The sequence below is a fragment of the Hibiscus syriacus genome, unplaced genomic scaffold (assembly GCF_006381635.1).
Source record: "Hibiscus syriacus cultivar Baekdansim isolate YM2019G1 unplaced genomic scaffold, ASM638163v2 tig00111071_pilon, whole genome shotgun sequence".
NCBI lineage: Eukaryota > Viridiplantae > Streptophyta > Magnoliopsida > Malvales > Malvaceae > Hibiscus > Hibiscus syriacus.
The window spans coordinates 225,723-250,155 of NW_024062972.1; the positions used below are offsets into that span (position 1 = coordinate 225,723).

At 36.0% G+C, this 24,433-nt stretch overlaps 3 protein-coding genes across 5 annotated transcripts; 1 reads left to right on the forward strand and 2 right to left on the reverse strand.

The window, feature by feature from the left end:
- The first annotated feature begins 942 nt into the window (after positions 1-942).
- LOC120151948 (serine/threonine-protein kinase AFC2-like) lies at positions 943-4,335 on the forward strand. Of its 3 annotated transcripts, XM_039164253.1 has the most exons (12): positions 943-1,125; positions 1,623-1,839; positions 2,099-2,125; positions 2,246-2,399; positions 2,505-2,553; positions 2,656-2,770; positions 2,961-3,052; positions 3,201-3,357; positions 3,448-3,512; positions 3,593-3,690; positions 3,775-3,877; positions 3,968-4,335. In XM_039164253.1, the coding sequence occupies exons 1-12, from the start codon at positions 1,024-1,026 to the stop codon at positions 4,112-4,114; spliced, it is 1,326 nt and encodes a 441-aa protein (XP_039020184.1). In that variant the 5' UTR covers positions 943-1,023; the 3' UTR covers positions 4,115-4,335. The 3 variants fall into 3 exon arrangements, with proteins under 3 accessions (XP_039020184.1, XP_039020185.1, XP_039020186.1); XM_039164254.1 differs by lacking the exon at positions 1,623-1,839 and having other exon boundaries at positions 988-1,125; XM_039164255.1 differs by lacking the exons at positions 943-1,125; positions 1,623-1,839; positions 2,099-2,125; positions 2,505-2,553; positions 2,656-2,770.
- Positions 4,336-7,867: 3,532 nt separating this feature from the next.
- On the reverse strand, positions 7,868-9,612 carry LOC120151969 (GPI-anchored protein LLG3-like). The gene is made up of 3 exons (XM_039164272.1): positions 9,445-9,612; positions 9,180-9,230; positions 7,868-8,209 (listed from the first exon to the last, which is right to left on the reverse strand). Exons 1-3 carry the CDS (start codon positions 9,533-9,535, stop codon positions 7,953-7,955), a joined length of 399 nt encoding a protein of 132 aa, XP_039020203.1. The 5' UTR covers positions 9,536-9,612; the 3' UTR covers positions 7,868-7,952.
- A 12,127-nt stretch (positions 9,613-21,739) lies between these two features.
- On the reverse strand, positions 21,740-23,665 carry LOC120151964 (serine/threonine receptor-like kinase NFP). Its single transcript, XM_039164268.1, has one exon. The coding sequence runs from the start codon at positions 23,663-23,665 to the stop codon at positions 21,740-21,742; it is 1,926 nt and encodes a 641-aa protein (XP_039020199.1).
- Between the last annotated feature and the right edge of the window lie 768 nt (positions 23,666-24,433).

Sequence of the window (24,433 nt, forward strand, 5' to 3'; positions counted from 1 at the left end):
CTTAAACGCCGCCTGTTCTCTTATTCCCCATGCATTACAGTTGTATTCAAACACCAGGGGTCGAAGAAAAATCTCATTGGTCAGGCTAAGTTAAGGAGTGATCAAAGCAGGGTTCGCGTAGTTCCACTGCCCGTGTATGAAAGAGTTCGATAACGCCCGGTGAACGTTTTCTTTCCTTGTAGCCAAAGGTCAACTAGGAGTTTTCCAAAGCCAATGAGTATAGCTGGGGATGTTCACTACCAAGTGACAATAATCCAAAATCAAGTGCATGAACGACCAATTGTCCGACCACGAGAAAATGCAATTTTTTTTATTTGTGAGAACTTGAGTGACATCAAAGTTAGATCTATGGAGTTTGAAGTATTTTTCAGTTAAACGAAAATCAGATGAAACACATTTGATGATTTTTTTTGAGAATCATTGACTTCTGACGACGATGATCGACGTAATGGCCGAAATATGAAGTTTTTCAAGTTGAGGAGAGAAATGAGGAGGAAGAAATAGAAAAACAAGAAAAGGGAAAAATAAAGAAAAAGAAGAAAAATATTTTTTTATTCATATCAAAATTACGTCATTTTAGTCTAAATTTAATTTTTTATAAGGATCCAAAACTACTTCGTTTTGGTTTTGGTTGACATGTCATGACGTATTTAATTATTTAACAGAGAAGTGAGAGAAAAAAATTCAATCTTCAAAGTTTTGTGAGTAAATTGAAAAGTTTAAAAATGAAGTGACCCAAATAAGATAAAATAAAGTTAAATGATGAATTATGTAATTTACCCATAATAATTTTAAAAGGACCACACATTCACACTAGCTATATTCGGTTACACCAACGGTGGAGGAGTTGACACGTGTACGTCCAGATATCATTACAACCGTCGCCGGTCCATTAGTTGTTAGGTTAAAAGCTTGGGTGAGGTAACCAAACCTTATCAGGAAAACAAGGAATTTTTCTTTTTCGATTTTCTGTAATTTTCTCGGGAGAAAATAATTTTCTTTCCAGATATAGGATTTACGCTCATGGAGATGGAGCGCGTGACGGAGTTTCCTCGTACGCATATGGATCGGCGACCTAGAAAACGTCCGCGATTGGGCTGGGACGTAACTCAGTTGCCGCCGCAGGTATCGCTTTTGTTCTTTGATTTTCCTTTTCCCGATCTAGTTAATATTATCCTCTATGCTTAGGGTTTTTTAAGTTATGATTCCGTTCTACAAAGATCAGCATTTATTTTTACGCCTTTTGGCTCAGATCTGCTATTATTTCATGTCGTCTTTTTCGTTGTTAATTTAGATTTTTTAATAATTCACTCCAACCATAAATTTATCTTATTTATAAGAAGAAATCCGTGTTATATGGATTTATTGGTCGATTTGCAAGGTTTCATGATATTTATGAAGATAGAAAAATTCCTCAAGATCTTATATTTGATTTTGTGCGGCCTTTACTATTGATGGATGGTTTTGTTCGTCTCTTTTGTTTTTTTTCTTGCTTGTGATGTATATATTTTACTTATGGTAATTTATGGTGGGTAAGGAGGAGTTATAAGGTAATTGTTGATGGTAAATGAGAATTGATTTTTAATCTTTTAGTGGTACAATGAATGGATGGCTATGTGTAGGCTCAGGTAGGAATGTTTTGTGCACAAGAGATTGGAAATATGACAACCGTTGCTTCTTCTACCGCAAAAGCACTCTCAGATTGTTCTAGTACTGTTACTACTAGTTCTTCTGTAGTTCTAAAGGGTGGGGTGGCTCGAAATGGTTCTCCCCCGTGGCGAGAAGATGACAAGGATGGACATTACATGTTTGAGCTTGGAGATAATTTAACCTCTCGCTGTAATTTCACTTTTACCATCACAAATTTATGTTATGACTAGTTGCCTTGAAAATCTTAAAGTGAATTGCTAGAATAGATTTTAGATTAACTTTGGTATTGTGGTTAGCTAGATCTTTTTTAAAATTCAAAGGGCTCTAATGTTTTCTTTCAAATTCAGAATTTGTTTATTAGCTTTATTTTCTCGTTGAAGCTTTTTTCGAAACATGTCTCAGTTGACCAGTACTATCATTTCTTATTCTTTTTTCTTCATGGCTGCAGATAAGATACAGAGTAAAATGGGTGAAGGTAATACCTTATTGAATTTATTGAGCCTTTGGTTCACCTCTAGCTTGCTTCAATTATCTAGGTGCTAATGCTATTCCATCTTTAGCAGGCATCTCATTCCTGGCCTACTTTTTTCTACAGGTACTTTTGGTCAGGTTTTAGAATGCTGGGATAGAGAGAGGAAGGAAATGGTTGCCATCAAAATTGTTCGTGGTATTAAGAAGTATCATGAAGCAGCCATGATAGAAATTGAGATGCTGCAACAGCTTGGGAAACATGATAAAGGTGGCAATCGGTAAGTAATCTTTAATATTGTTATTATATTTTACTGGAGTTATTCACTTTCTAACCAACTTTTTCAAGTTTCTTGCAATGGTTAAATGGGTTCATTCCTTTGCAGTTGTGTGCAAATACGGAACTGGTTCGACTATCGTAACCATATCTGTATTGTAAGTATATAAGTATATGATTGATTTGTAATGGATTGCTTTCCCCACTCACCAATAATTTGGGGGTTAAAACTTGTGGATGAATTTAAATGGTTTTATCAGGTTTTTGAGAAGCTTGGGCCAAGCTTATATGATTTTCTACGGAATAACAATTATCTCTCATTTCCCATGGATCTTGTCCGTGAGATTGGCAGACAACTATTGGAATGTGTAGCATGTGTGTAATAACTACTAAACTAGTATCTCTGCTTATTTTTCTCTTGTTGCCATTTTTAAGTATTAGGGTGTCTAAAGTCTTTCCCTTAGAATGTGGTTGCATTGAAGTTTATTAGAATAATACCTAGAATAATTCCAGTCGATCTCATTCTGGCACTGGTTTTTTATACTTTCCTCTTTGATATTTGTAGTCATGCACAATTTGCATCTGATACATACAGACTTAAAGCCAGAAAACATTCTTCTCGTCTCTCCGGAGTGTGTCAAAGTTCCTGATTACAAGGTACTTTTTCTTTATTTGATGCCCTAATCTTTCCTTGGAGCACAAATACCGTGTAAATTTCATTATAGCCTGTTTATGTTTTTATTTTGTTGGTGATTTATCATCATCATTGCTTGGCTTAATTGTTTTTTCATTTTTATGCTATCAGAGTACATCAAGATCTTCCAAAGGTAGTTCTTACTTTAAAAGATTGCCAACATCAAGTGCTATTAAGGTAATAGATTTTGGTAGCACAACTTATGAGCGTCAAGATCAGACTTACATTGTGTCTACGCGTCATTATCGTGCTCCAGAGGTGGTTCTTGGTATGTATTTTTCAGTTTGTTATGGTCAAGTATTAATGCTTTTAGAAACTGGTCACATGATTCATAAGTTTCTGATATCTTGTTTTGAAGGGCTGGGATGGAGTTATCCTTGTGACATATGGAGTGTTGGTTGCATCTTGGTTGAATTATGCACGGTAAATTCAGAATAATGTTTTCTTTGTATTTTCCCTTCTGTAAGATCTGCAAATGATTTCGACGATTAATAATTTGACAGGGTGAGGCATTGTTTCAAACTCATGAGAATCTAGAGCACCTTGCCATGATGGAACGAGTGTTAGGTCCACTACCTCAGCACATGTTGAAGAGAGTAGAGTGCGTATTTTGATGATGTATTCTTTAGGTTTGTTTTTCAGAGTCTTTGGATGGGGTAATTAACATAAAATTTGTCTGTTTCAGTCGACATGCGGAGAAGTATGTTAGAAGGGGTAGATTGGATTGGCCAGATGGTGCTAACTCGAGGGAGAGTATCAAAGCTGTTGTTAAGCTACCTCGTCTTCAGGTACTTAATTCTGATGCAACATGGCAAATATGACACGGTAGTGGATTGCTGCTTGGTCTTGTCCTTATGATTTGTTTCCAATGAATGCAGAACCTGATAATGCAGCATGTGGACCACTCAGCTGGAGATCTGATTCATTTGTTGCAAGGGTTGCTTAAGTATGACCCTACCGACAGACTCACAGCTTGGGAAGCGCTAAGGCATCCATTTTTTAGAGGGGATAAGTTTAGGCGATGAATGGTTGAAAAGGCATCGCTTTTGTTTTGTTTGCCCTGTAAATTTCATAACATGAGATGCTTCTCATCTAGCACCATCTGTGTTATCAACTTTCTGTGGTGCTATGCTTAGCTACAACAGATTAGGCATTGATGTCATGTTTTTATTTAAATTTGTGGTTAAATGGTACATATGTTCTACTTGGATTTGATAAGGTTATGTTTTAACGTTAATAGAGTGCATGATGTTGTTTGGTATTTCAATAAAAGAGTATATTCAATTAAGTATAGATAAAAATCATTAGTTGGACAAACTATGACATGCAGTAAACTTTCCAACACATATTTATATCTCAACCCGGTCTATATACACGCTTCTAAATTAGATTATAAGAAACATACAATGACAATAGAATGAATCGACTCTATCGGAGTGAAAAATGAAAATTCCACCAACTATATGCATCAAGATCCTAGCTTGAAAAGAACACTAGCAAGGTTTGTACCCAAAGCAAAGCCTATGACAGTACATGAGTACAGCACAGTCAGTCTTGTCGTCATTGATTATATCATCGATCGGGCAAACAAACTGTAACAGTGCATCGCAACATTCTTTTTTCGGGAGTCTGGTCCTTTGCACTTGCTTGTTATGATCGTGTAGTTCATGTTTCGGAAATCATGTTTGTAAGCTACAGTTAAAATAATGACGGATTCAGAAATATTTTTGAAAATAGATTTTTAGTGCGAGATGAATACCATAAATAAAAAGAATAACTAACCGAAAAAATTTCGATACATAGCAAAAAAGGTAACGTACGAACTGAAAACTGGGGGACGCCACGCATATCAGTTTTCTGAGCTTGAAGGACACGATCTGCATGCAAATTAAACTAAATGTAAGTTAAATACTTGATGTATAGATAATATAATTATAGTTATGATAATGTATCATTATTTGATTCGATAACGATTCATATTATTATCAGTTTTCGATGCATTAAAATAACGAGAAACAAAGATAGAAAGGAAAGGAAGGATTACGTGAAATATGGGTGAAGGAAGAGGCAAACCCAGTTACAAGGAACAAGAAAACAAGAAAGGAAAAGCTTAGATTAATTAAATTTGAACCCATAATTCCTTTCTCTGGGTTTATTGGAGACCTATAATGTTTATGATCTCCTCACAACTAAAGGCAAGTCTCTCTCTCTCTCTCTCTCTCTATTATTTGCCTTTCGGCTCTCTTATCTTCTCTTTCTTTGTTGTTTTGTTTTCATGGTTAGGGTTTTTGCTAAATAAAGCAAACGTAGAGAAGCAGAAGGGAGGATAATGTTGCAAAAATTGTTGGAACAATATTTAACCTTTGGATAAAAAAATTGGTCTAATTCTATGATTAATACGTGTATTTTGTATAAATTGTGGATTCAATTTGTATACTCCAATTTGATTAAATTCTATCACTATACTTTAATTTGATCGAATTCAATCCTTGCATATATAACTTAAATTATCAATTTCTCATGCTGTCTTATTTTAGAGAGCATAATATATACCACGGATGGATCTATGAGAAGGTGGGCAGTCATCTCATACAATTTTCAAATTATCTTATATTTTATATTTTTTTTATTTGTATTTTTTTATAATAAAGGGGTTAATAGATTTGATAGTAAGGGGATTTTTGGAGTTGTTTTTTTGATTCAATTAAGGTGTGGATCTTGTATGGATTTTTTTGGAGATAATTTTATATTTAATGTATGCAAATTTTTAAATAAAATAAAATATTTTCTATGAGAAAAAAAGATAATCCATTTTCGTCCTACGAAAACTAATCAGTTAGAAATATCTCGAAGCAATAGTGTCGTCTTTCAATTGCTTTGTTTTATCATTCTACAAGTCGAACATCAATGATAGCCCAGCTGCTCGACACCTTCATCAACAGCCTTAATTGCCTCCATTGCCAACTTTGCCAAACACAAACTTTGCCATCATTGTGGATTCACCTTAACTGAGAACCAGAATGAACATATGTCCGTCTTAAAATCTGAATTTTCTTTGGAGAATACAACCAAACTGGTTCAAAACCCCCACCTGCGTACCAAACAATTTTAATATGACAATTTCCATCAACTGATTCACTAAGTTAGCCTCAGAGGAGGACTTCCCCTGGAACTGCCTTGTATTCCGTTCACGCCAAATTAACGCAACGTAACAATTCCAGGTATAGTAGACTTACCTCTCAACCTACAGCATGCCCAGCACAGGTCTCGATAGGTGACAAGCAGCCAGGACACCTGTCCACGCCTGCTTAGAGAATGTATAACTAAAGAAAAATGATCACGTGATTCTAATTCTCCTACACACAAATTACACATGCCATCAATATTCAGACCATTGGAGATTAGCTTATCCTTGGTGGGAAGCCTATCTAAAATCACCATTCAAGCAATAATCGAGTTTATCGGTATATGACCTAAGTGCCAAATCAGTCTATTGTTGGATATATGAACTGCAAAACTACACCGTTAGCACTGACTGGAAATATAAACAGTAATTAAAAGGAATAAATTCGTAAACCGTGTCGTGGCAAAAACTACTGTCTTAGAAACGAATTCGCTCCGATGTGTGTAATCGCTGCAGTAGGCGGACCGTCCCTCGAGGTTAACACGGTCGCTCCAAATTCCGTACACCCGAAACCGGAGTGGACTGATGGTGGTATTGTTCTTCTGATTGGAAAGCACTCAGAGAGAACTGTAGAAAACACTTTTGTAAGTGTCGAAGACACGCATTACCACGACCACGACCACGAGCCGAGCCGAGTCGAGACGGACGGCGGCGGCGGTGCGCGAGAGTCCCCTTGTTCTCTATCACTCAACAATGAAGTGGGAAAGGCTTACCATTCCCAATAGTATTTTTAATACTATGTGGGATTGAACATTACCAACATTCAAAAAAAAAAAATCTTGTCATTCTTCACTCTAATCGCATTCCAAGTAGAAACCACAGACCACTCCGAATCAGCAATCATCCCATGGAGCGAAGGATCAAAAGGTTTCTCCAAACCTAACCACAGGAGCTCGAAATGCCCACCTGCCAGAAGGAACGACCCCTCAGGACATATAAGCTTCAATCCAAATAGAGCCTTCCTTAAACAACAACCTTCGAATCAAATGAATGAGACTCGCATGATTCCAGCTTCCAACATCCTTAAGACCCAGCCCTCCTTCAGACTTAGGACGGCAAACAACGGCCCAACAAACCCGAGCACCCCACACTTCGGAGAACCAACTGCCTACTCTAATAGTGTTGAATGCTATAAATCACCGACTAGATGAGCAGAAGTCTATCCACATAAGAGAGCTGCCTACCCTTCCAACTCTGTAACCTTTGAGCAATCTTCTCAATAAGCAGGGCACAATCTAATTATGAAACAACTGAAAGTCTGAATAAGCATTTGGGTCACCTCGATAATTAAGTAATTGTCATAATTTGACCTTAATGTCTGGGCTAAATTTAAACTGTTACATCAAATATAACATCTAAAATTATAATTTATAATCAAGTATCTAAATATTTGAAAATCTGATGTCATAGAATTATCTTGAGGTTGGTGCAAACGTCCTAGGAAGTCTTTAGATTGTTTTAGGCATATTATGTATTGATGTTTCGCTTGATAAAACAAATCTCAGATTAGAATATATGTAGAGTTACCATTTAGATAAAATATTTTGGGAAATCATGTATATTATTACAATGAAGGTAGAATGATTCTTATTAAATGGCATAAGTTTGTCTTTGACTGTAAATTCTTTCTCTGGAGGACACACCGATGGTCGTTTAGAATGGGTTCCAGGCGCATGTATTCAGATTTCAGGACAATTAAGAGCATGTGTCCCGTTTCTACACATGTTGAAGAACATACTTGGTGGGTAATCCCCATGCTGTCTTATGCTACAGAACATGAGTACAGCACAGTCAGTCTTGTCGTCATTGATTATATCAGCGATCGGGCAAACAAAATCTAACAGTGCATTGCAGCAGTCCCTTTTTGGGGAATCCGGTCCTTTGCACTTGCTTGTTATGATCGTGTAGTTCATGGTTTGGAAATCATGTTGGCATGCTGCAGTTTCGATAATAATTGTCATTACTTAAGTTCAATACTTAACACTTATAATCATTACAGTTAGAATGTCGACCACCATTTTTGTCTGAAGCACTTCTAACACACACATCACCATGTAAAGCAAGATTAATAGGAAGAGCGTTTTTTTAAAATTAATCACCAATGTCCGACCTATTGATCTCAAATCGAATTTTGCATAAACATATTATATAACAAAATCAGTGCGAATATTATAAAGTAAAAATATCTAATATACATGCATCGTAAACTCTAATTTATGCAAAATTATTTATTTTAATGCTGCATGTCTTATTTAGAATTATTCAGTATTTATATATAAATTATAAAATTTAAAATTAAAATAACCAAATTATCTAAAATAAATTATATACAATTTTTATATTAAATAATAAAGTAAAATATACAAATGATCCACCGATTATAAGGTATTGTTTTGTTGAGTAATTAAACTATTAAAAGTTATAAAATAGTTCCCTAACTAAAGGGTGATGTTTTGTTGAGTCCCCCGATTATTAAAAGTTACAGACTGGTCATTCGACTATTCATATGCTTCAAACACATCCTTTTTTCGTTAAAACATTTACGGACGTCTAAGCTAGACGTTAATTTGCTGACTAGGATATAATAAAATCTAATCTCAGAATCTCAAGCGACTATACAATTGAAACGGTTCTATGACAAAATTTTATTATATCTCAGTCAGTAGTTTAACATTAAGCTTAGACGACCGTCAATTTTTAAACGAAAAAGGACGAGTTTGGAACATATGAATAGTCGAGTGATCATTTTATAACTTTTAAGAATCGATGGACTCAACAGAGTAGTACCCTATAGTTAGAATACCATTTTATAATTTTTAATAATCGGAGAACTCAAAAAAAGAAGTAACATACGAATATAAAATAAAATAACTAAATTCTTGGGGGAGGGGGGAAAGGTAACGTACGAATTGAATGCTTGGGGACGCGATGACCTTTGCTCTCTCGAAGGACACGATCTGCATGCAAATTATACTAAATGTCAAAGTTGAATTCAAATATATAATTTATAATTTAGTAATTTTTAATAATCGGATGACTCAATAAAGTAACGTTCTATAGTCAGATAACTCAACAAAACGACACCCTATAATTAGGGATCATTTGTGTACTTTATCCTAAAGAAAATAATGAAAATTTAATAAAGAAAATAGAAAGGAAAGGAAGAATTACGTAAAATATGGGTGGAGGAAGTGGCAAACCCGGTTATAAGGAAAAAGAAAACAAGAAAGAAAAAGCTTAGATTAATAGAATTAAAACTCATAATTATTTTCTCTGGGTTTATTGGAGATCTATAATGTTTATGATCTCCTCACAACTAAAGGCAAGTCTCTCCTTTATTCTTCGCCTTTTGGCTTTCTTTAACTTGACTTGGTTTGTTTTTTTTTTTTTATAGTTAGGGTTTTTGCCAAATAAAGCATACGTAGAGAAGAGGAGGGGAGTAAAAAGATGCAAAATTGTTGCAACAATATTTATCTTTTTGGTGAAAAAAATTTGGACACTAAAAATTTGAAAAGTATAGACACTAAAAATGACAAAATTAAAGGTACTCGGACTATATGCACAATACTATATATATATTAATTGATATGCTTAGGAAAGAGAATATAGTTCTCATCTTGTGCAACTTCTAGAGAGCCATTGATAAACACTGAAGTTTAGATTTTATTTAAGTTTATTGAGTGAAATAGAAATCTAGTATCATTTTTGGAGAGATTGAAACTTAAGCTATACTTTTGGTGGAGATATATATATTTTATTCCAATATAGGTAATCAAAACCCTAATGTTCAAATGAATTCATTGATTCATGCACATAACCATGTATAATATTCATTTGGAGAACTATCAGCAAGCTCCCCACTCTCCTAAAGGTGAAGATATTCGGATGGAGATGTTAATGTTAAACCAAGAAAACAAGCTTGAAACCAAAAAGGAGAGGAGGGGCAGAAAAATAAAAGAGAAAAGAATGCAAATGGTCTAAAACAAGGATGGAGAGGTTTGGACTACATTCTCATCATTCTAACAATTTCATTTAATAAGATTACAAAACATAATAATCTAAAATGTGTAGCTGTCAAACATTAATGTAAAAGAAACACTTAACTTAAAACAAACTCAAAAACAACTAATAGACATCATTACAACTGACATATAAGACAAAACTGGTTGCAACCTAAATTCTCAATTCCGGTTGCAACCTAATATATGATTTCCAGTTGCAACCTAATATTTAATTTCCAATATCAAACTCAATTCATCAACACTCCACCTTGAGGTTGATAATGGTCGTACCAAGCTCATGTTTGAGAAAGGAAATTCTATTCCTTAAAAGATTCTTTGTCATCAAATCAACAACCTGCATTTCAGAAGAACAAAATGTTACAGTTGGAGGAGATGAGCGGGATGAGAACGATGATTGTGAAGAAAGCGAAGGAATTGGGGAAAGAAGAAGCCTAGGGTTAGGGATTGAGGATGGAGAATTGGGAATCGAGGCGAGAGAAGGAATGGAAAGAAGGGAATTAGGGATTGAAACTGAAGAAGAGGAAATGATGCATTTACCCTCTAAAGTAGAGTGTGCTGTTGAACCGACTCAGAAGAAATTAGATATAGTGGAGTTTCAGACCCAAGTCGAGTTGAAGCAGCCCAAGATTGGTGGCCCAGTTACCTGAAAGAGGCAGATAAGATCATTTTGTTATAACTGTTATAGATGTAATGCCAGCTGGCATGTTTTACAATTTACTTTTCTAGCCCTGTAACTAAATAAGATTGGCTGAGAGGTATTTGATTCCTCAGATTATGAATGAAGTGTTTTCTTATTCTCTAAAATCCTTTCTTTTCTATTTCCTCATTCTCGCATTCTTCTCTAATTCTCTTGAACTATAACAATTTGGTATCGAGAGCGTCGGTTTTTGGCAAGCCCAAGAAAAATCAGAACATGGCAGAAGATTTAGCTGGGTTGCAGAAATAGATGGAAGAATTGACAGCACTGGTGAAACAAGGACAATATGAGTCTAATCCACCTAAATGGTGGGAGACTCAAGAAGAGAGGATTTCTACACTGGAGTCTAGATTAGCTACGAATCACAGATATGTGGAGGAAATCTTGAAGATTCTGACTGGTAGAAAGGAGGACCAAAACCAGTCTGCTGGGGATCAGGTACAGACTCCTAACTTATCCAATATGAGTAGTAAAAAGCCTATTAAGGTGACAATGATTAATGATAAGACTAGGTTTACTTATAAACCTGAGGAGCATGGAATTCTTAAGTCTAAATCAGGGGATTTGCCTGTTCATGTGGATAGCTGTAAAAATGACAATCTAATGGGGGGAACTGTGCTGTTAGAAATCAGTTATTGGTAGTAGAGGTGGATAGAAGAGGTACTGGGGGGTCTTCTAACATGTCAGGGGTAATGTGGCATAGACAAAAAATTGAGCTGCCAATTTTTGAAGGATTTAATCCAAGGGGATGGTTACAAAAATGTCTGAAATATTTTTCTCTTTGTAATATTGTTGATGAGCAAAGAGTTGGGGTGGCTACAATGTATTTAGCAGGTAAGGCTGAAATCTGGTTTGATGGTTACATTATACAAAAACATCATGTTACTTGGCATGAGTTTGAGGCAGACCTATGTCATAGATTCAGTGATAGATTTTTTGCTGATATAGTAGAGGAGTTTACAAAGTTAGTTTAAAACGGGACTGTGGAAGAATATCAGGATAGATTTGAGGAATTACAACCACATATGTTACTTCAAAACCCTACATTAGGGGAATAATTTTTGTTTCTCTGTTTATTAGTGGGTTAACGGAGGATATTAAAAACAGAGTCAAGGTCTTGGAACCTAAGTCACTTTCTGAGGCATGTAGGCAAGCTAAGTTATATGAGTTGTCTATGGAGTTTGAAAGCAAAAGATTGAGATCATCCTTCAGAAGTTTACCATATCCAAATCCTATATCTACTCCAAAGATAAATCATCTACCAGTTCAGTAGAAAAATTCAGCTAATCCATCACCAAAGCAGAATTTAATAGATTACAGTAGACAAAACAATTTATGCTTTAAATGTGGGGATAAATTTGTTCCAGGTCATCAATGCAAAATGAAGCAATTGGACATTATGATGGAGGATGACACTGTTTTACCCTCAGAAAATTCACCAGCAGATTCTGAGCAAACAATTATACAAGAAGAAGAGAGCCTATAAATATCAATGAATGTTATTAATGTATATATTGGTCATAATACATTGAGGATACAAGGAACAATTCAAGGGAGACCACTTAGTATATTGATTGACAGTGGTAGTACCCACAGTTTTTTAACACCTCAGTGGGCTGATGCTGGTAAACAAGTTAATACTCCCTATCCTTTGGCCATTACAGTAGCTAATAAACATCAACTTTACAGTTCAGCAAGGTGTAATGAGGTGGAATGGAAGATGCAAGGGCACTCTTTTATACATGATTTTAGACTACTTCAGTTGGGGGGCAATGATATGGTATTGGGTGTGGATTGGATGAAACTGTTCAGTCCAATTTTGATGGACTTCAATAACATGACATTGAGTTTTGTGCATAAAGGGGAGCAGATTATTATACAAGGTCAGCAACAATCTAATTTTCTGCAGCATATTTCAGGAGCTACCCTATTGAAGATGACAGTTTCTGACTCATCTATTTTGGGACATGTAATCCTATTTACTATGTCTAATGGTTCCAAGACTGTTCCTACAACTATTCAATCTCTATTGTACCAATATCATTTTGTTTTTACTGAGCCTACAGGTCTGCCACCTACAAGGAATCATGATCATGCTATTACTCTTAAACCTGAAGCTGCTCCTATTAATTTAAGACCTTATAGATTTCCACATAATCAGAAAGTTGAAGTGGAAAGGCAGATTGCTAATATGCTATCATCCTCTATTATTGAGCCAAACAAAAGTCCATTTTCTTCTCCATGTCTTTTATAAAAAAGAAGGATGGTACTTGGAGGTTTTGTGTAGACTACAGGAAGTTAAACAACATGACAATGAAAGATAAATTCCCAATTCCTGTGGTGGAGGATTTATTGGATGAATTACATGGAGCAGTATATTTTTTCAAAATTGATTTGAGGTCTGGTTATTGGCAAATCAGAATTAAAACTGAGGATATCTATAAGACATCATTCATAACTCATCAAGGCCACTATAAATTTAAGGTAATGCCCCTGCTACATTCCAAGCTCTAATGAATAAATAATTTAGTTCATTTCTTAGAAAATTTGTCTTGGTTTTTTTTATTATATCCTAGTTTACAGTACCTCTATGGCAGATCATGTTGTTCATCTTGAATTAGTTTTGAAAATCTTGAAAACTAATCAACTATTTGCCAAGAGATCAAAATACTTCTTTGGACAGACTCAAGTGGAATACTTGGGCCATATTATCTCAACTTCTAAAGTATCTACTGATCCTTCTAAAGTTGCAGCTATGAAGGATTGGCCTGTGCCAAAATCTCTAAAATCTTGGCGTGGATTTTTGGGATTAACATGCTATTACAGACGATTTATAAAGGGTTATGGTACAATTAGTAAACCCTTGACATAATTGCTCAAGAAGGACAGTTTTAAGTGGACTGAGGAGGCTTTACTGGCTTTTGAGAAATTAAAGTATGCTATGTGTGAGGCCTCCGTTTTAGTATTACCAGACTTTGGTAAATGTTTTTATTTGGAGATAGATACAAGTTCAGGGGGAATTGGGGCTGTATTATCTCAGGATGGAAGACCTATTGCTTACCTTAGCAAGGCCCTTAGTCTTAGACATGCTGCTCTCTCTATATATGAAAGGGAGTACCTTACTATTTTTATTGGCAACTTCTAAATGGAGACATTACTTAGAAGGCAGTCCTTTTGTTATCAAAACAGACCATGAACCTCTCAAGTATTTATTGGAGCAGAAATTAACTACTGCTATTCAAAAGAAGGGCCTGACTAAACTGTTGGGATTGGATTACACTATTCAGTACAGAAAGGGAAAATCTAATGTAGTTACTGATGCCCTTTCTAGACAGTGGGAAGATCAAGGTCAATGCTTAGATATCAGTACTACTTTGATTATTCCTAGTTAGGTGCAAGAGGTAGAATAATCTTATAAAGAGGATAAAATGGCTGCTGACTGGATCTCTATTTTAACAGTTAATCCTAGTGTTGATCATAGGTAGAAATATTCTAAGGGTATCCTTAGATTTCAACATAGAGTTTATATTAGGGCTAATGGAACTCTAAGGTTACAGTTTATTCAAATCTTACATGATTCACCCCATGGTGGTCATTCTGGTATACATGCCACTTATCAGAGGATTAAGGCTTATTTTTACTGGCCTAGGTTGAAAGCTATGGTAGCAGCTCATAACAGGGCTTGTACAGTGTGTCAACAAATAAAGGTGGAGCATATTGCTAAGCCAGGACTCCTACAACCAATCCCTATTCCTCATCAAGCTTGGGAGGTAATTACTATGGATTTTATAGAGGGTTTACCTACATCTTTAAGGAAAAACTACATTTTGGTGGTAGTTGTCAAGTTTATAAAATATAGTCATTTCCTAGTATTGTCACATCCCTATTCTGCTGTTGATGTAGCCAAATTATATTTGGATACTGTCCATAAACTTCATGGCCAGCCTAAAATGGCCATTTCTGACAAGGATAAAACATTCACTAGTCTCTTCTGGAGAGAACTAATGAAACAGTTAGGGACTAAAACATTATCTAGCATTGCTTACCATCCAGAGACTGATGGTCAAACAGAAAGGGTGAATCAGTGTTTAGAACAATATTTAAGGGGCCTATGTTTTTTTTCCAACCAAAGCAGTGGGCAAAATGGTTGCCACATGCAAAATGGTGGTATAACACTACCTATCACACTGCCCTAAAGCTTACACCATTTCAGGCTTTGTATGGTTATAAACCTCCTACTATGGTTTGGCAGACAGAAACTACAGTGCAGTCTGTTAGTGATTTAATGAATAGCAGAGAGAATATTAGACAGTTGGTAAAGTTGCAGTTAGAGCAAGCAAGCAACAAAATGAAACAACAATCAGACAAAAAGAGTACAGAGAGGGTATTTGCAGTAGGAGATAGTGTTTACCTGAAGCTGTAACCATATCACCAAACTTCACTAGCTCTGCGAAAGAATTTAAAATTAGCAGCAAAGTATTACTATCCTTATAAAATTATTGAGAAAATTGGTGAAGTTGCGTATAAATTGGACTTACCAGATTCTTCTAGAATGCATCCAGTTTTTCATGCCAGTCTCCTGAAGAAACATGTGGGTGACTCAGTCATTTCTTCAACGGAACCTCCTGCAATGAATAATGATGGTCAGATTCACGTTGAACCGTATAAGGTTATGGGTAGAAGAATAATAAATAGACAAAACAAACATGTAACTCAGTTGCTGGTGCGATGGAGAAACCTTGATGAAACCAATGATTCGTGGGAAAACTATATTATTCTCAGAAGACAGTTTCCAGAGTTTGATCCTTGGGGACAAGGATCGATTCTAGCGGCGGGTATTGTTACAGTTGAAAGAGATGAGCAGTGTGAGAATGATGATTATGAAGAAAGCGAAGGAATTGGGGAAAGAAGAAGCCTAGGGTTAGGGATTGAGGATGGAGAATTAAGAATCGAGCGAGAGAAGGAATGAAAAGAAGGGAATTAGGGATTAAAACTGAAGAAGAGGAAATGATGCATTTACCCTCTGAAGTGGAGCGTGTTGTTGAACCGACTCATAAGAAATTGGATCTAGTGGAGTTTCAGACCCAAGTTGAGTTGAAGCAGCCCAAGATTGGTGGCCCAGTAACCTGAAAGAGGCAGATAAGATCAGTTTGTTATAACTGTTATAGATGGAATGCCAGCTGGCATGTTTCTATAATTTACTTTTCTATCCCTGTAACTAAATAAGATTGGCTGAGAGGCATTTGATTCCTCAGATTATGAATGAAGTGTTTTCTTATTCTCTAAAATCCTTTCTTTTCTATTTCCTCATTCTCGCATTCTTCTCTAATTCTCTTGAACTATAACACAAAATCTTTTCAGTTTCACAAATAGCATGAAACTTCACATTGATATGTTTTGTTCTACCATGTTGAACTGGATTTTCAACAATAGCAATAGTAGATTTGTTGTCACAAAGTAGAATAATAGCACCTTCTTGCTCAAATCCAAGATTAGAAAGTAAATTTCGCAACCAAATTGCTTGATTTGTTGCAGCTGCAGTAGCAATATATTTAGCTTCAGCAGTTGATTGAGCCACAACTTGTTGATTCTTTGAACTCCAGCAGATTGAACTCAAGCCAAGGTCAAAAACATATCTAGATGTACTTTTCATATCATCCAAACTTCCAGCCCAGTCACTGTCAGAGTATCCATTCAACAATACACTACCAATCTTCAAATAATTTAACCCCTCACACATTGTGCTTGTCACATACCTAAGAACTTTTTTAGCAACACCCAAATGAACATCAGTTGGTGAACTCAGGAATCTAGATAACAATGTTGAAGGGAACATTAAATATGGTCTTGTTGCAATCAAATAAAGTATGCTTCCAACTATGCTTCTGAAAATAAAAGAATCACAAAGTTTCTCATCGTCGTTTGTTGATAGCATTAAGTTTAAAGGTGACAGTGAATCAACACCCTTCCAAGATTCCAGTTTAAATTTCCTTAGAATATCTAAGGTATATTTTTGATGTGAAATGAAAATACATGCCTTGCTTTCATTAATTTCCATCCCAAGAAAGTAGCTCATCAAACCAAGATTAGACATCTCGAATTCCTTTTGTATACTCAATTTGAATTCTGAAACAACTTTGTCATTGCTTCCCATCACCAACAAATCATCAACATAAAGAGAAAAAACAAGTAAATCAACATTCTCATCTTTCTTAAGATACAAAGTAGCTTTATTAGCGCTCCATTGAAAACCCAACTTCCACAAATAAGAATAAATTCGATAATACCAAGCCCTTGGTGCTTGTTTTAGGCCATAACGAGCTTTCTTGAGCTTGTACACTTGATGCTCATTTCTAGTAACTACAAAACCTTCAGGTTGACTCACATATATGTCTTCTTCAAGCTCTCCATTCAAGAAGGCAGACTTTACATCCGAATGAAACACATTTCAGCCCAATTGACCTGCAATGGCAATGAGTAATCTTATGGTATCGATTCTAGCAACAAGTGCAAATGTGTCACCGTAGTCAACTCCATCTATCTGTGCATACCCCTTTACAACCAACCTTGCCTTATGCTTGAACACAGTGCCATCCAGATTGTACTTAGTCTTATACACCCACTTTACACCTATAACATTATTGTCGTTAGCTCGATCAGTCAAGAACCATGTACCATTCTTCTCAATTATAGAAAATTTTGCCTTCATTGCATTAATTCATTCAGGTACCTTTGAAGCTTCAATAAAACTTGTTGGTTCAACAAAGATAAAATTGCACCTTTTATACACATCAACTAAGGATTTAGTTTTGATAGCCTCAGCGTCAGTCATATATGTTGTATCGAAATCATCATTAGTTTCATCATTCTCAATATATCAGTTGTAACAACTTCTTCAGTCATAGGTGTATCATGTTTCTGCACATCATTCTTCTCCCAATTCCAATAAGAACCTTCATCAAAAGTGACATCTCTAGTTACTATAACTTTCTTGCTTTCCAAATTGAAGACTCTATACTCCTTGGATTGAGAAGAATAACCAATAAAAATTCCTTTCCAAGCCCTCTCATCTAACTTGGACCTCATATTGGTAGGTATATGGCTAAAGCATATTGAACCAAACACTTTAAGGTGTTCTACAGATGGTTTAGACCCAAACCATGCTTCAAAAGGAGTTTTCTCATTCACAGCCTTGGTTGCTAACCTGTTCAACAAATACATAGAAGTACCAAACAACCTCTGTCCAAAAAGATTTGGGAAGATGTTTTTCAAACAACATGCATCTTAACATATTCAAAACAATTCTATTCATCCTTTCACAAACTCCATTATATTGAGGAGTGTGAGGAACAGTGAGATGATAATGAATCCCAGTTTTTGCAAAAAATTTTGAACTCCTTAGACACATATTCTCCACCATTATCTGTTCTTAAGACCTTCAACCTGCAATCATTTTGATTTTCAACAAATTTCTTGAATTCTTTGAACGTTTACAATACATTAAACTTAGACTTCAAGAAATAAACCCAGCATATTCTTGTCAAATCATTTATAAACAACACAAAATACTTGCTGCCATTTAAATAAGAAGTCTTCATTGGACCACACAAATCAAAGTGAATTCTCTAATTTCATACTTGCTCTCTGCACACCATCATGAGAAAATGACAGCCTATGTGACTTTCCAAATTGACAAGTTTCACATTTATCATCATCAATATTCATCTTAAGCAAGTTAGTTATAAAGCCATTCGACTGCATGTACTTCAAGGTTCTTAGATTAAAATGGCCCATCCTTTTATACCAAAGAGGACTAACTTCATCCTTTGCTAAGTAAACATGTTCACAAACAACATCAAGCTTCAAATAGAAACTATTATTCTTCATTTTCAACTCAGCAAACTTCGAACTAAAACCATCAAATATGTTGCAGACATCACCCTTAAACTGAACACTACATCCATTTTTAATCATTTGAGGAATACTCGACAAGCTTTGATCTAAATTAGGAATAAAAAGAACATTGTGAATAGTTTGTTTACCTTGAGGAGTATTGACACAAATTGAACCCTTGCCTTGAACTTGAACCGTAACACCATTTCCCAACTTCACACTTGTCTTGAAAGACTGATAAAGTGAATTGAAGTATGCTGCCATAGGTGCCGTATGACTAGTGCATCCACTATCCACAAGCCAAATGGAATTGTGAGCTGGTTCATCAACATGAGAAACCATGAATAAGTGCTCGCCTTGCTCTTGGTTCTCTTCAGTGACATATGCTTTCTGTTAAGGCTGCTTCTTTATAGTCCATCAAAATTTTTCAGTGTGGTCAAGCCTATCATAAAAGGTACACTGAAATTTGGTCTTGCCCTTATCCTTGAATCGGCAATCCTTTTCAGCATGATTTGTCTTCTTACAAATAGGACATGGCGGAAATTTTCCATTCTGACCGGCAGAGGAAACAAAGGCCTTACCCTTGTTCGAACTTTAAGATTTCTTCCCAGAATTGTTAAACTTTACTCCTTTATGAGCGGCAAGAAAAGCACCTTCACTTGACTCATGAGCTCGCATAAACTCTTTGTTCTTGTGCTTCTAACTTACTAACAAGATCAACAATGGTCAATTTTGACATGTCAAAAGATTCCTCAATAGCTGAAATTTTTGCTTCGAACCTTTGAGGAACACTGATCATGACTTTCTCCACCACCTTTTCATTCGGTAAATCTTCACCATAAAGACGGATTTAATTTATAATGTCCATCAACTTCATTGAAAAATCTTTGATTAACTCATCCTCCTTCATTTGCAGCATAGAAAATTCTCTCTTTAGAGTCAAGAACTTTGTTTTCATTACTCTATCACCTCCTTCATAAGTTTTCTTAAGTTTATCCCAAACACTCTTGGGTGTTTCAAGATCCATAATGCTAGTGAAAATGTGGTCTGCTAGCCCGAAGTGAATACACATTAAAGCTTTATCCTTTTTCAACATTTCTTCATCATAAGCTTTGAGTTGAGCAAGAGTGGGATTTGGTCTCAATGCTGGTGGATCTTCATTAGTTTCTACAACCTTCCACAAGCCAAGAGATCTTAAATAGACTTTTATCTTAACTTCCCAAACATGGTAATGAGTTCCTGTAAAAATAGGAACATGGTAATGAGTGTTTTAAAACACTAAAAAAACACAAACTCTCGAAGTGTTTTAATGACCCACAAATAGCAATAGAACCTCACAACCCTTAAGAAATAACTCTGATTACCACTGTTAATGTTAAACCAAGAAAACAAGCTTGAAAGCAAAAAGGAGAGGAGCAGAAAAACAAAATAGAAGAAAATGCAAATAGTCTAAAACAAGGATGGAGAGGTTTGGACTATACTCTTATCATTCTAACAATTTCATTTAATAAGATTACAAAACATAATAATCTGAAATGTGCAGCTGTCAAACATTAGTGTAAAAGAAACACTTAAAACAGACTCAAAAACAGCTAATAGACATCATTACAACTGACATACAAGACAAAACCGGTTGCAACCTAAATTCTCAATTGCAACCTAATTTCTCATTTCCGGTTGCAACCTAAATTCTCAATTGCAACCTAATTTCTCATTTCCGGTTGCAACCTAATATCTTATTTCCAGTTGCAACCTACTATTTTATTTCCAATATCAAACTCAATTCATTAACAGGAGAACTTGTTACAGTGCTTTGCCAACGGGGACAAAGCTTGCTGCAGCTTCTCTGGGAGCTGATACTTGTCCCATGTGTAACCTTGAAGTAGAAACCAACATCCACGCTCTTAAGAATTGTCCCAAGGCTCGCTCCATTCTCTCTCTTTCTGGCCTGAACGCTTCTTCAATTGACTACCAAACTATTTAAATCCTTGATGTCTAGCATTTTAACACTACCAAGCAGAATCAACCACCCCTTCAGCGTGGTGTTCCGCGACGGCAAAAGAACGAGGACTAAAGAGTTTCCAAAATAAGGAAATTCCATGGCTGATGTGTTGAAGTGTTTGTATTTCAAACTGAGAATTTTTTTAAGTCAGGAAGGAAGGGATGAGTGTACCATTCTAGGAAAAATTGAGATTTCTTATAAGAAAGATGATTGTGTATAGCAGTGTAGTATGTAATCCAAGAAAAACGTAGCAAATGAACCAAGTAGTAAGTAGTGAAGCACCTATAATGGCCTATGTCGTAATCTGATGTGAGAAGATAAGACAATGATTCATCCATGATAGTTTAAGACACGCCCGAAGCTAATGCAAAGAACTGAATATGCAATTGCAATGGTTGTTTGACCGAGATTTTATATGCTCTAATATATCACCTTGGGGAATGTCGGCCTTGATAAAGAAATATGAATTGACGAGGTGGTGTATTGACTACTCGTAGATCAACAAAATACAACGAAAAATAAGTACCCACTTTCAAAGATTGATGACTCGTTTGATCAGTTAAAGAGTGTTCGAGTGTTCTCAAAGATTAACTTGAGATCGAAGTACTACTAGCTTAAGATTAAGGAAGTAAATATCCCTAAAACGGCTTTCAGGATGAGGTACAACCATTTTGAATTCTTGGTTATGTTGTTTGAGCTAACGAATGTGTCAACAGCGTTTATGGATTTCATGAACTGAATCTTCTAATTATATTTAGATTAATTTGTTGTAGTTTCCATCGATGACATATTGGTGTAATATAAATCAGAAAATAAGTTCTGGCTAGAAAATGAAACAAAAGAAAAAGGTAATCATGAAAATCTTGAGAGAGCCTTTATAACATTATCCATGGTGGGTCTATGATGAGGATCCGATTCAACACAAGCCTTTGCCAAGAACGCCAAACACAAAGCATCAGCCAATGGATTATTCGGATCCATAAACTTCTCCAACTTTTCCGAACAACCTTCAATCCCATGATCCGCAAATATATTCACAAATTCCTTCAAAACTTCCCCACCACCTTCACCCTGTTTACCTGATAACAACTCGATCAAAACAACCCCGAATCCGAATACATCGACGTCGAAGCTCGTTTCTCCGTCTTCTTTACTGCAAATTGATGGCTTTGCCGATGTAAAACCTGTGATTTTAGCCCTCCAATCCTTCGTTATTAGCACGTTCTTACAATTTATGTTTCCATGGATAAAACATGGCTTCGTGCAATAATGTATGTAATGGAGTGCCACTGCTACGTCGAAAGCAATTGTTGTTCTTTTCCCCCATGTAAGCTGCCTTGCGACACTAGCATCCGATAAGCAGTCCCTTAAACTGCCGTATTCCGCGAACTCGTACACCAGATACGGATCGGTACCGTAGCAGCAACCTTCGATCTTTACTATGTTTAGGTGGTTAATTTTGGTCAATATGTAAACAACACGGCGAGTGGCTTCATCCGTGTTCATCCGCTCGATCGCCACCTTGTAACTACCGATTTTGCCTCTATATACAGCTTTCCCTGCCTTATATCCCTCGTTGAAATCCTCAGTTGCATCCCTGAGTTCCTCCAAGGTGAAATTCGTTAAGGACTGCTTTAACTCGGACATTCTTTCTAGAAAATCTGGTGAGACATTTGACGACACCGAACTTCTACCGGATAAAAGCTGAAAACTGGTTTGGTTACGCCTTTTCCGAACGTGATGGAATGCGACGATGGATGCAATCAGCAGGATAACCACTGCAAAAAGGCCGAGTCCAAGAATTGCATATGAACTCAAGTGCTTTGATTTCTTGCTCGGTTCAATTTTCTCAATCGGACTTGCCACTCTAGGACCAGAGGGTAAATCTTCATGGACATCCAAATTCAGTACCGGGACATCTTTTTTCGGAACAAGTAGTGTTGTGAGAGGGAAAATAGTCGGAAAAGATTGCATCTTATTGGCATTCCATATGATTTCTTCTGGTACTCCGAATTTCCGAGCAATTATTTCGGTATGATCGTTCTCTAACACTGGATATGTTACAAGATGTTGAACCCCATTTCTGCTTTGATTTGCATCAGGACAAGCACATCGAATCGGTACCTTGATCATCAAGTCACCGGCAAGATTTAGTTCGAAGTCTGGATTCTCTTCTTGGAGACTTTGCACTTTCGTCAGCCCTTCAAAAACTCCACAAGCAAATGAAGCTAACGAACTGGTACTGCTAGAAATACGGTACTCGAAGATAGACCGAGAGATCGTTCGAAAACACGAGCATTCAACCGGTACGATGATTTCTTTTCTTAGCTTTAGACCGGTTGAATCAGCTTCAGTCATATGATTGGTTTCAAGGAGATCAGACATGGACAAATTGAAAAGAGATGCAATAGATGACATTGATTGAAAATCCTTTTGAACCCTATAAACTACGTAAGTATGGCATGGGGAATCTTTTGGGGTGCAAAGGTAGTTTGGTTCATGAACTTGTGAAGTTGCACTGCAATTCGACTCGTCATAAGATTGCAGCGAAGATATCGGATTGATTAGGAACACGAGTATGCATAAACCGATGAATTCGTGAAGAAAAACCATGGTGAGAGATCGAAATTCGAAGCTGAGTAAAGGAATGTAGCAGGTTATAAGGGAGTTCTGCAGAGATTGTTGACAATGGAACTCAGTATATGAAATAAACCAACAAGTCGGCCGGCCGGCCTTTGGAGCACTGTTGCAAGTGCAATGGTCATTGGACTGCAGCATTTGGAGCACTAAAATTTAATAATTCAGTAACTCACAATTGACAGACAAATGTTCGGATGTCTCTGAAGTTAGTTAAACAAATCTCAAAATTATGATGATAACAATGAAAATTTAGTAATTATCATATAATAGAATTAATAATTCATATATTTTATTTTTTAAGAAATTAAGACTAGTTACTAGAATCCTTTAACATAATTACCTTTAATATATTTTCACATTTATATTTATTGATATACAACGGATAATCGGTGGTTTTGGATGCTGGTGACGGTTCATCTCTTTGACGTAGACGGAAAACTATTAATAATGTTGGGAGAAGAGTCTCTCTATGCTATTAGTGGTAGAATATCTCAACATTTTGACGAAAGATTTTGCGTTGAAGAACCTCAACATCAAGACCGGTAGAATGTTTCAATCATTTTAGAGAAATATTCAGACTTGGGGAGCATCTCATACTTTATAGAACTATAAAAACGAAAGAGTATACAACCCTGGAAAGATATTAGGGAGTCATCTCACACGTCAAAGGCATAATATTGAGCAGAGTAGGTTACAATGTTGTATTTAACAAAGTCATCTCACGCTTTATGAGAAATAGATAAGTGAAGGAAGATATGACCCTAGAAAGACGTCAATGGAGCATTTCACGCTTTGAAGACATGATGCAGGTAGGAATCTACAAACCTAAGAGGACTTCAGAAAAGCCATCTTATGCTCTGAAGATATGATAGGAATAGAGGAACTTATGACCATTAAAAAAGACAT